We start from the raw sequence: 12,845 nt of genomic DNA, 5'->3' as shown, positions 1-12,845 counted from the left end.
AAAATTTATAGTGGTGGCCGTGACCTAATCATTCCTCATTTTTCCAATTTTAAGTAGACTATTTTTTTTAAAGATTTTATTTACTTATTTGAGATAGAGTGAGACAGCACAAGCAGGGGGGAGCAACAGAGGGAAAGGGAGAAACAAGCTCCCCATGGAGCAGGGAGCCTGAGAGGGTAGGGCGGGGGGACTTGATCCCAGGGCCCCAGGATCATGACCTGAGCCAAAGGCAGACAGACACTTAACCAACTGAGCCACCCAGGCACCCTTAAGTAGACTTTTAAAACATCTTCATGTCAGAAACAGGAAATGAACTCCCTGAAAATGACAGCTTTTATTTGTTTTTGCTTGGAGATCTTTTTCCTCAGGGATGATATGAGGAAAGAATGGGTTTCTACCAGTATTCTTATCTGAGTAAAGAACTCATCAAGTTAGAACGAGTTGGTTCCTTCTGCATTTGTGTTAGAACAAACAAACAAACTTTAATAGAGGAAGAAATGTTAATTATCATAAATAGTTGAAATTTTAGTTATGTCTTCATCTCTGCATTTGAGTAAAGGCAGACCTGAATTTTATTATTCAGGTCTGAATTCTTTCCCTTGTAACAATTTACAAGATTTAAACAAGAGAGAAGGAACAATTATTTTTTAAAATCTATACACATTCAGAAAATCATAATTTAGTAAGTCTAGGAAAATATTAATGGCTATTTTCTTATTTTTTTAGATTAAATTAACACCATTTGAAAGAGGACATTGTTTTCATCATGACTGCTACTAAAAATGAGAGACCGAAGTCCAGAAGCCATGATTTTGACCTTTTTCATGCCTTGATGATACTAAGCATGACCATGCTGTTTCTTCCAGTCATTGGAACTTCTAAGCAAAATATTCCACGACTCAAGCTGACTTACAAAGGTAAGTGTGTAAATGTTTTTCAGATTGTCTTTGTGATTACTGTATTTCTTTTATTTAGAAATGCATACTGACTTCAGTGAAATGTTTATAGTATTGGCATCAGTTAATAAAAATATTATTATAGACCACAAAGCCCAATTATTTCTTATTTTTGTGAGGAAAATGGTGCCAAACGTGTTCATGTACACTTTTCAGTTCATTGTTTACAATGATCGACTACTGATTAGCATAATTAGGAGATTTTGGTCTGTAGGTTATAATCAGTTTTGTATTAAAACAAGTCAGTCCCTAAAAATAGAAAAACGTTAATTTCATATGGCTCATACTAATTAGTTTATCCCTAGTTCGAGGCAATTTATATTTAAACACAGTAAGATATCTTTAAAAAAATTATTAGAAGATACCTTCAAGATCTCGAACATATACATATTTATTATTTTAGAAAGACCCTGTGAAAGGCTTGAAATAGAGATGAAAAACTATTTAAGAAATGAAATCTGCTAAGCTAATTGTTTTTCATAAATTAATATAAAAGCAAAGTTTATGAGTTATATTTAGTCATCTTATGTGTGTGTATGTTTGTGTGTATAGATAGACAGATACAGAGAAAGAGAGAGTGCGCCACGTTTTATGCTTAAAGATATTTCTTTTCTTTTCTTTTCTTTTCTTGGCTTCTTTAATACTTCAAGTAATGAGAGGAATGTAGGGGACTTATACTCCTTTATTCTGAACTTGGGAGGAGAAAATTATGCCTGCAGTTTTAATATCCTCTGATCTTTAATACAAGTTAAATTCTGACCTTGAATGAAATATCAATAATAAAACCTAACTTGATATCGAATGTAAGTGGAAATGGAATTAGCATTATACCCATTACACATTTCGTATGTTGGCGTTTGTTTGGAATTTATGTCTCATGAATTAAAGAGTTAGGGCAACGTATTATTTTTGAGTTCTTATATTTTTCTAGGATTTTTAAAACAGGTAAAAAAGGAAAAAAACAGAAGATTGCCTCTGTGTGGTTGAGGGGAGGATTAACAGGAAAGAGATATGAGGGAAAACTTTCTGGGATTATGTAAGAGTTCTCTATCCCAATAAAGGATGTGATTATTCAATTATGTGGATTTTTCACAACCCGTCATATGCACAAGTCAGATTTGTTCATTTGTCTGAAGTCAAAATTCACCTTAAGAAAAGGAACAGAAAACAAATACTAAACTCCAAATAATGAAAAAGAGAGAGAGAGAGAGATGCAGAAAGTTTGAAAATAAAGAGGTTGAAGGGGGAAAGAAAAAAGGGAACACTGTCTGGCTCCTATGATACAATGAATAACATTAGAACATTGCATTGATCTGTGTGAACAATGCATAATAAATCAGGCTTGCAAAGAATCTTTAATAGTTAACAGTCGCTGACGATTCATTATGAGTGAAGCCTTAGTATAAGGACTGTGTGTTGTCATTTCATCCTCACCACCACCCGGTGTCGTGGGGATTATTCTCATCCCCTTCCCTTATGTGAGGATGCAGAGGTACCGAGAAACAGAAATTTGCCAAGGGTTCCGACTGGGTCATGGCTTAGCGCCTGAGTCAGCCTCATGCTGCATCGAGCCCAGGTACCTGATCCTGTTTCTTAGGTCTTGCTCGTTAGCAGTTCTTCACTGAGGCACTTACCCACCAAAGTGAACCTAAACATTTACAGAAGCACCATGATCATATCTGACTGATTATATTATTTTTGGTTGTCAAAATTAACAGTTAAGAGTTGGAGAAGGAAACATGCTCTGTTTAAGACCACTGAGTGACCAAAAGAGAACTACAGACTTGTGAGATGTTGTACCTTTTGACAAATGTATGGAAAAAGTAGATTGTCATTGTGATCATTTGAGTCCATAACCACAATGTCATACAAGTAAAATATTAACCCAAATGTTGTAGTTGATCATTGGAAAAATAAATCAATCTCCACAGATAGAGAAACATCATTAATTAATTCCATACAGCTGCTACTAGTTAGTTCATCTAGTTAGAGGTTTTTTTGTTTTGTTTTGTTTTTGTATGAATATGTTTTTGGACTGGGAATCAACCCTGTGAGTTCAAAATCTTGTTTTAGTTTTCTCTGTATCAACTGCCACTCTTCTCAACACCTAATGCTTATATAAAAGGGGAACTGGTGTTAAATGTTGAGTTAAATGCAGTAAGAACTAGTCTTTTGATGGTTCTTATATTATACTTTCCAAGTGTTATTTTTTTAGATTTTTCTCTACATTTAGGTAATTTATGTGTCAAAGTCTGGTAAGCAGTAGCAAAGTTTGAATGCATGATAGGAATTACAGAAATCTCCCAACCCACCCTCAAAAGATACACACACACCCCTACTGGCTTCCCATAGCTACTATTAGCCATTCATTTCCGGATTGTATGCTAATAATAAAGCAGTCATATTTGCTAGGAGTAGTATTCACAACCCTTACAGGACACTCCTCTTTCCACTTTAAAGAATATGGTGTCTTCTCTTTGGAAATCATCTGCTCAGCCCTACCATGTCCATATTTCCCATCCACTTCCAACATGTGAATATCTTCCCTCTCCACCTTTTCTGTACCATATCTGAGAGTTTCAGAGGAAAGTAGGTCAAATCCCACTATTTTTAAGTGGGCTATTCCAGAATAAGTTATGACATACAAAATTCCTGCCAGTTTGGGGTTATGGTGACGAAAATTGCCTGTATACTACATTCCTATTTCTGAGATAATGATCGGAAGTCTCTCTTGGCATTTTCCTTCTCTTCTGATCCTGACTAATGAATTCAGATCAGCTAGTACCAGCCATTGCTTAGATAGCTTTGGGAGAGTCTAAAAGTTTGGCTTTGGGCATTAAAACACTGCCAGAATGTGAGGTTAGAAAAATCAGCTAAAGTGAAAGTTAATTTTGTTTTCAAAAATAATTTTTATGGTTACAGACTTAGCTTTGTTTTCTTTGCTTTCCATGGTTCATGCTTCCTTAGATGCTGACCAGAGATGCAGCCAGTATCAGTAGAGTTAGCTACTTTGAACGGCTGCAAGATTATTTTGAGGGATTTCTTAAAGGCCAACAGAAAATATAATAACCATTTTATCCAAAGAATGCTCTTTGATAGAGACAGCTTTGGACCTCTGAATCCCCAGGAGCTTGTTTGGTTCTATTGTTTTATAAAGAGATTTCCCTTCAGTTGAATATTTTGAATTCTTGTACATGTATGCAAACTAAATCTGGTTCTTGAATAACAAGTAAGGAAACTTGGAGATCAGGATGGTCTCTATTTCTGGGTTTCATGTTATAAGTTTATTATGTATATTTTGCCCCATAAGGTGGGCTTCTCACAGTGATGTATTGGTACAGTTTATACTTCGGATGTAGTAAAAATAACTTTTGAGAAATGACCTACGTCAGTCCCGTAATAGTGTAAACATTCTGTATTTCACAGTCATCGTGAGGGAACTTATTTGAGTTAAGGATATTTATCCCCAGGAATCATTAGTATCTGCAACATTATTTGTTTGGAAAACCAGAAAATGATGTAGGAAACATAAAGAGGAAATGGACAAAAACTTTGAAACAGGAGAAGAAAAATGAAAGTTAACTAATATACCAAAGTCTTGTTTCTTATGATGAATTGTAGGGTTTTTTTTTTTTTTTTCATATATATATATATTTACACAGTTTCTTTTGGCTTTCTTTTTCCTTCCCTAGTTTTAGATTTTAGTACTAATTTATGTGTGAATGGCTTATCATATATATTACACATATGTATATATATGATACATGTATGTGCGTATATCTCATACATATACTCTTTTTTTCTTACCACATCCCTTTGAACCTCACTGTCAATTCCATTTGAATATTTTCCCCCTAAAACTCTTGCTATCTAAAAGAATCACAGTAAACCCACAAAACACCAGCTAGTCAACACTGAACTCCCACATATTAGACATGAAGAAAGAAACTAACCCACTTAGTAGTTACCATATATTCACCCATTCTGCAGATGTGTATGGAGCAACCACCACGTTCATTAGGTCTGAGAAAGGTCACTGTCCCTTTTGAATTTCTTTTCCAGATAAGGAGACAAAGAACAGGTAAACGAATGAATATCATCTCAAATAGTGGGAAGTGCTATGAAGAATATAAAACAAGAGAGTGACAGGCTCCAAGAACCCTACTTGGCCTTTATTGTATCTGTTTTAGGATACCCTGAAAACTGTTGTTTTTGTACCTATTTTTTAGATAAGAAACTCTGAGACTCAGAGCTTGAAGGCCTTGCCCCAACACAAGAAGCATATATGAAGTGGCAAAATTAAGTTGTGTGTTTTTATCTCTGGAGTTCAAGGCCCATGCTTTTGCCACCTGGTGTCCTTGAGGGAACCATTATTCAGGAAAACAAATATCAAGATACAAAAAATATATATAAGGTTTCATCATTACTTTTTTGGCAATATGTTCTTCTCAATAACTAACAAAGTACTATTTTTTGATCCTCCAAAACTTTTATGTATTTTCATAGACAAGAAAAACTTGAAATCACCTTTAAAATTTTTTCTTCTGTTGTGTAACTAAAACAATGTATTTAATAGAATTGTTCTTTATTTTGTTGGAATCTTCTGAGAAATGAGTGGATTAATCTGTATATTTTTCTTTATTTATAAATTACTTTATTTAGCTGTGAAATGTAGCATGTGTCTCAGGAAGAGATTCATGGTTGTTTGACTCATGTAACTTGTTTGATTTGACTAGTCTAACATTAGTTCTATTATCTTAATTCAGCATGATGTAACAGTGAAGAAAGCCAAACTTCTTAGGTCTTAACTGTTCCTACTAGTTGTGAGATATCTGGATGTTTATTTTCTATACTGCCCTTTTCTTATTTATAACACAGTAAGTGTAACAGTAAATCTAAATGTATTAAATTATTTAATTCCAATCAGGATTTTGTTAAGATGTGTTGACCCATGTAAAGCACCTCAGTGTTTGGCATAGTAAGCATTTAATAAATGCTGTCAATTATTATTTTTTGTGAAACGTTATTATCTTGCTCCATGTGAATGGTTGCAGACCAACGACTTCTTTCTGGAAACAACTTTGAAAAATATTATGTAGCTCCCTCTTGTTTACAACACATATTAAAATTGCTTCCACTTACTCCCAGAGCATTTTCTACTAGAGTTAGTTTCCTTCAGTTAAGTACCACCCACAGATTGTGAATTTTTTAAAGGTACTTTCCAGTATTTTTACTATTGTGGTCTTCTAGTAGTTAATAAGACCTTACAGTTAAAAAGATCATTGTTGGCCTTGATAAGAGTAGTGTCTTTGATTGGTTAGTAGCCCTCAGAGTGGGTTAAAATGTATCATAAAATCACTCAGGGGCTCAGACCACGTGATGCAATCTAAAGTGGGCATTTTTTTTTTTTTTTTTTTTTGTCAAATTCCTGGGAAAAGAAGCTGGCTTGCTCTGAATACCTCCCCCTAAGTACTTAGTGAAGAATCATTGTCAATCTTATAGTAAGAATTCTCATGTAATATATGTATTTTTCTATAAAGCAAGTCATTGATGGTTTAATTTTGGTAGATGTGCCATATTTGAATGGAGTCACTTGTTTTCCCAGATGTATATACTCTAAACAGGCTGTTCAGTTGCTCTTCTGTAGTTTTAAGAGTTCAAGGATAATCTCCCTGTATATGCGATGTTGAACTGTCAACAGTTAATAACAATAGTTTCTGAGTGGCCATTACATTTCTGGCCTTGTTCTGGCAACAAGGGGATATATCAGCAAGTACAAGAGGCAAAAATCCCTGTCATCATGTGGTTTATATGCTGATATAGAAAGGCAGACCATACATAAGTACATTGCATAGCAAAAAAGAAGATGAAAGTGCTACAGAGAGAAATGAATCAGGCAAGTTAGCTAGAGAATGGCAGGAGTATGGCATGGTAGTCAGGTATGGTGGTGAGGAAAAGAGCTCACCAACAGAGTGATATTTTCACAAATACTTAAAGAAATTGCTATTGCAAATCATGCAGATACTTGGGAAAGCAATATTTTTTGCAAAAGAACATCCAGTGCAAAGGTTATGAGGTGAAAATGTGTCTGCCATATTTAAGGATCCTAAGGAAGACAGTACGACAGTACAGCCATAAAACAGTTGGATGGGGGAAAGAAGTTTGATTGTATCGGAGAGTTAATAGGAGGAAAAAAAAAGATTAGGTCCTTCCACTGTTGTCATTGTTAAAACATTGGCTTTTAGTCTGAGTGTTATGGAAATCCTACTCGAGAATTTTGGCACAGTGGTGACATAATCTGACTCATTGTTATAGGATCATTCTGGTTTCTGTATTGTAAATACACTGAAAGGGAGAATTCAGGGAAATAGACATGTTGTAATAATGCAGGTGAGAAATGATGGTCTGTGGGCCAGATCAGTTGCAGTGGAGGAGGAGTAGAGAATGAAATGTAGATAGAGCCAACAGGATTTTTTGATGGATAGGATATGAAGTAAAAGATAGAGGAGTCAGATCTGACTCCATCTTTTGTTTTGTTTTGTTTTGTTTTGTTTTGTTTTGTTTTTAACGTAAGGATGGAGATACCATTAATTGAGATGGTGAAGACTGTGAAAGAAGTAGATTTTGGGGGGGGGGGAATCAAGTGGACATGTTTGTTTGAGAAGACAAGACTATTAGATATCTAAGTGAGATGCCAGGAAGGCATTCAAGTATATAATTGCTGGAGTTTATGGGACGTATTATTGGAAATATGAATTTGGCAGTTAGCCTATAGAAATCCTTAGTTATCTAAGGATGTAGAAGAATTTGAAGGATTGAATTCTGGGATTCTCTCAAGCAAGGAAGGTGGAGAAAAGAAGGATGAGCATCAAAGTGAACTGAAAAGAAGTGCCCAGAAAAATCATGTAGGAGAAAAATCCGGAGTTGTAGTACACAGGAAGTCAATGAAGAAAGTAAAGGAAAAGGGATCATCAGGAGTGTCACATTCAGCTAATGTGTCTTCAAAGATAACAAGTAAAAATTAACATCAAATTCAACAACAGAAGTTCACTGTTGACCTTTATAAAGTCAGTGTCTTTGAGTGTGGGAGCCTTGGCACAATTAGGATGGATACTTAAGAGCATGAGCTCAGGGGCTATAGACAATTATAGATAATTCTTTCAAGGATGTTTCCTGTAATGGAGACATGGGCAGTTGTAACTAGAAGGAAAGTAAAGTCAAGAGATTTGGGGTTTTTTTTCATGAACTAAATAACACCATATTTATATTTCGGTTGAAATAATCTAGAAGGGAAATAATCCATGATTCAGAAGAGATGTGAGATAATCCATACCTCCCTGAAGAAAATATTGATGAAACTCCATTCTTTTCTCTAAAATCAGGCTACTTTTATGCTTTTATTTTATTTTATTTTTTAAGTAGGCTGCATGTTCCGCGTGGAGCCCCGTGTGGAGCTTGAACTCACAATGCAGAGATCAAGAATCTGATGCTTAACTGACTGAGCCACCCAGGTGCCCCAGGCTACTTTTAGAACAAATGTTAATGAAATGGGCTTATTTTGCATAATAAACTATTATCTGGGTCATTGTCAGTGTTCACTATTGTCTAGATGGAAAAAGAAGTCAAACAGAAAACTGTTCAAGGAGGAAAGGTGATAGAGTTCTGTCACTGTAACAGGGATACAAGCTGTAAGTAGTAAATATGTTTAGAAAACTTACAAATAAGGGGGCGCCTGGGTGGCACAGCGGTTAAGCGTCTGCCTTCGGCTCAGGGCGTGATCCCGGCGTTCTGGGATCCAGCCCCACATCAGGCTCCTCCGCTGTGAGCCTGCTTCTTCCTCTCCCACTCCCCCTGCTTGTGTTCCCTCTCTCACTGGCTATCTCTATCTCTGTCGAATGAATAAATAAAATCTTAAAAAAAAAAAAAAAGAAAACTTACAAATAAAGATTTGGAAAGAAAACTGCAGAAAGGTGGATCCCAAGGTCCCATAAGAGATAATTGAAAAAAAAAAAACAAAAACAAAAAACTGACCCAAGTCTCCTGCTTTTCAGTTCAATGGTATTTATACTACAATTTGACTGCATCCAAGCCCATTAATTAATAATAATTAAAATCTATTTAACACTGTATTTGAGCACTGCTCTAAACATTGATTGTGGAGGTTCACAAAGTGATGGAAGTTACACAATAATGTTAAGATACAATATTGCCATAGAAGTATCACAGAAAAGAACGTTTTTGGAATTAAGAAAATATATAAAAATCACAGAGATCTACAAAGGTCAGCAGTGTCCTCCTGGCATCCTGAGACACTTTGCTTGTGTCTTCGGCTATGCATAAACCTGGAGGGGACTTTAATCAAGATGTTCATTGCTTAAGTAAAGGCAATTTTTTCTAGGATTAAACCCAGTCAGCTCTTCTCTGGTTAAAACAGATGTTATATGTGGTTGGTTTACTATTCTATAAATTATTAAGGAGATAAAATTATGTATATGCGGAGCGCCTGGGTGGCGCAGTCGTTAAGCGTCTGCCTTGGGCTCAGGGCATGATCCCGACGTTCTGGGGTCGAGTCCCACATCGGGCTCCTCCACTGGGAGCCTGCTTCTTCCTCTCCCACTCCCCTGCTGTGTTCCCTCTCTCGCTGGCTGTCTCTCTGTCACATAAATAAATAAAAAAATCTTAAAAAAAAATTATGTATATGCAACTGCTCGTTTTAGGACTTTACTTACCTAAAATTTGGCTCTTAATTCCTTGGGTCTTATGAAAGGAATTTTTACAATGAGATTTTTTCAATACATGTGTAAAAATATAAATTCAAGCTCATTTTAAAAATGAATGTCTTTTTTTCACAGAAAATTTGACAAATGCCTCTCTGCTTCTTAAGAACTAGTAATATATATTTTGCATTTTTGTAAGTCCTTTAAACATGCTGATTTAATCCTATTGATTAAAAAGAGGCATAAATTAGAACTAAGTGCTTTTTACTTCCAAAGATACTCATAAAGAGGTTTGTTTGACTGAAGCCACAGTAAGCCAGACACAGTCTAGAAAATAAGATAAATATTTCAGTAATCCCAGTGGAATGATGAAGTGGAAGAAGCAATAGAACTTGTCTGTGGGTACAGTCCATTAAAATGTGAGGAGAGTTGTTTTGAAAAAAAAATCTTGTTTTTCTAAGTAAATGCTAAATCTTCAAATAGAAAATATAGCTATAATAGTTGACAGGACTTCAAGTCAGAAGACCTAGATTTTAGCTCTTTCTCTGGCATGTACTGTTCATTAGAACGATGATTTGCTCTGAGTCTAGGTTTTCTCATCTGGAAAATAGTGATAATCCTCTGGTTCTCCTTGAGGATCAAATTAAATAGAAGAGGAAAAGCTCCTTGAATGTTACAAAGCATGAAGTGAATATTATGACAGGTTTCAAAGAGAGTCCAAACAATGTATTATTGAATTAATTGAAGTAAAAATTGAAGATCTTTACAAATACAATTATATTTAGGCAACTCTGGTAGAATTTCTACTGCTGCACGTAACAGGAAATTTACTTCAAAGTCAAGACTAAATCATTATTTGTCATTTTTGCATCTTTCTTCCAGGTTAATGCATATTAAGTATATGTATTTCCCTTCTTTGTAAGAGAAAACAGAGGAGGATAGTTCATATATCATTGGTTTTAAACTAAGCAGGTCTTTTATCGCTTATAGCAATTTAGTTATAATGTAGGTTAATTAGTTTAATTTAAAATGAGTTAGGGATGTGCAGATTTGACCAATGTAGAATTGTAAAGGAAAAAAATAATCTGGCCATCTTGCATAAATTAACATAGCCACATTTTAAGTGTTTGTAAGAAACTCTAGTGTGGTGAAGAGGAAACAGTCCAGCTCTTCTCTTCAGTGCAGTGGGGTCACTTTGCACTTTAGTTTTTCTACTCCAACTTTGGTTCACGGATCTGTAGCACCAGCATAATCTGGGAGCTTATTAGAAATGAACAATCTCAGCCCCTCACCCTGTTCTAAATGAGAAACAAGAATCCCAGCTGATCTGAAAGCATGTTAAATCCTGAGAAGCAGTGTTCTAGACCTCCTTCTCTTTCCCCACTCCCCACCCCCAAGCATTTAAAGATAACAGCAGGAACCTTTAATGACTACAAAGCATTAGAGCCACAGTTGGGTCTCCTAATGGCACATTAACCTCTCTAAATTATTAATAAGCCCATAATAAATCCCAATTTAGTTGGAAGGTAGGTAAACCAACACACGCAGGAATCACTAGTTTGAAAAATTGTTAGTTAAGTGTTTATTAGACTTCCTTTGTGCAAGAAGTGGTGATGAATTACAGCATTGATTTAGACATAATTCTTAATCTGCAAGGGCTTCTAGTTTTTTTTAAGGGACAAAATAATTGCAAACATATTAATGCCATAGGATTAGGACATTTTTGAAATGAATGCCATTGAAGAATTTTGAAGAAGGTCAGGTATGAAATGGAACTTTGAATGTTGGATGAAACTCAGACTTTATTGAATGAAGCATGTATTGGCATTGGAGGAATTTGGTAATGAAATTGACCTAACTTAATCATGATTTAGGAGAAAAAACAGAATAGACAGCATCATGTGGTAGAGACTGGTGAAAGAGGAGAGCATAGAACAAAGTTGTTTATGAGTCAGTTACAGTAATTTAGAGAAGGAATAATAGAGATCTTGGCTTGGCTGACAATAGGAATAAATATTTGAGGAGGAGAATAGAAAATTTGCATGATCGAATCTGTAAGACTTTAAATTTAGCTGGATGTTGGCAAGACTTAGAAGTACCAATTATTTAAATACAGGAAAAAAGAGTAAGGGACCAAGAGAGGGAAACTAAAAATGATTCTGATTTTTTGAGCCTGGTAACTATGTCATTAAGTCATTAAACTCAGTAAGATCAGCTGATTGGGGGAAAACGATAGTATCAAGCAGGCTATTGGAAATTCTGAACTGTGATTTGAGAGAGGCAGTGCGGTTTTAGGTGTCTCTTTCAAAGTCATCAGCACAGATCTAGAGATTTGTGAAACAAAAACAATTATAGGAAACTATAACTGGAAAACATTATTTCATTGCTTATGCCCTATGAATATGGCCTGAAATTCAGGAAAACAGTATTCTAAGAGTGTATTTTTAATCTCCCTCTTGGAAGTCTGTGTGCATATTTTAATGCAGATTTTCTGCACACCTTTACCAGGAATATCTTCCTTGAGCATGTGAAGAGAGGACCTTTTCTGGAGAAAACCTAGAGAAAAATTCTACTGGTAATTGACATCAGTTTGTTGGGAATGAAAAGCAAAACTAAAATTTTCTTGAATCAATGGAAATTAAATTTTAGATCAGATGTCACACTGAGTGCCCAGCATGATAAATGAAAAACAGCAACAAAAACAAATAAAACCCAAGACATACTCAGTCCAATTATTTTAAACTTATTTAAAAAAAATAAGGGTAAATTAGAGGCATTTTTACACATGGAAAGTTTCAAAAATTTAAGTTTCAGTCACCCTTTCTTAGGAAGCTTCTGGAGATGTGCTCACCAAAATTAAGAAAATAAATCAAGGAGAAAGACCCAGGATCTAGGAAAGATGGAATTCATAATAGAAGAGAGGTAGAAAGAAGTTTGAGAAAGCTGTCCCTCAGGTGAGACAACAGCCAATCCAGTTTGTAGGTAGAAGGAGAAAGGGCCCAGTAGAGATGTCTCCAGGAGAAAAACAAAAAACAATCTGCCAGAATTTCATATGAAAATTTTATGGAGGCACTTTTCAGAAAGTATGGAAAGATTCGATTATGATTTTATTTTATGTTATTTTTTAAAAAGATTTTATTTATTTATTTGAGAGAAAGTGCACAAGCTGTGG

General features: G+C 35.2%; 1 protein-coding gene across 3 annotated transcripts in view; it reads left to right on the top strand.

Annotated features, from left to right (window-relative positions):
* SEMA3D (semaphorin 3D) overlaps positions 1–12,845 on the top strand; it is a 240,737-nt gene that overhangs the window by 72,936 nt on the left and 154,956 nt on the right. For all 3 annotated transcript variants that reach the window (XM_057304256.1, XM_026504666.4, XM_057304255.1), the window contains one exon: positions 727–917. In XM_057304256.1, the coding sequence (XP_057160239.1) occupies positions 767–917 (151 nt within the window). In that variant the 5' untranslated portion in view covers positions 727–766. The remainder of the gene's footprint in view (positions 1–726; positions 918–12,845) is intronic.

The sequence above is a fragment of the Ursus arctos genome, unplaced genomic scaffold (genome assembly GCF_023065955.2).
Source record: "Ursus arctos isolate Adak ecotype North America unplaced genomic scaffold, UrsArc2.0 scaffold_3, whole genome shotgun sequence".
Taxonomy (NCBI): domain Eukaryota; kingdom Metazoa; phylum Chordata; class Mammalia; order Carnivora; family Ursidae; genus Ursus; species Ursus arctos.
The sequence above is the reverse complement of the archived record's forward strand: the minus strand, read 5'-3'. Positions and strand labels throughout refer to the sequence as shown.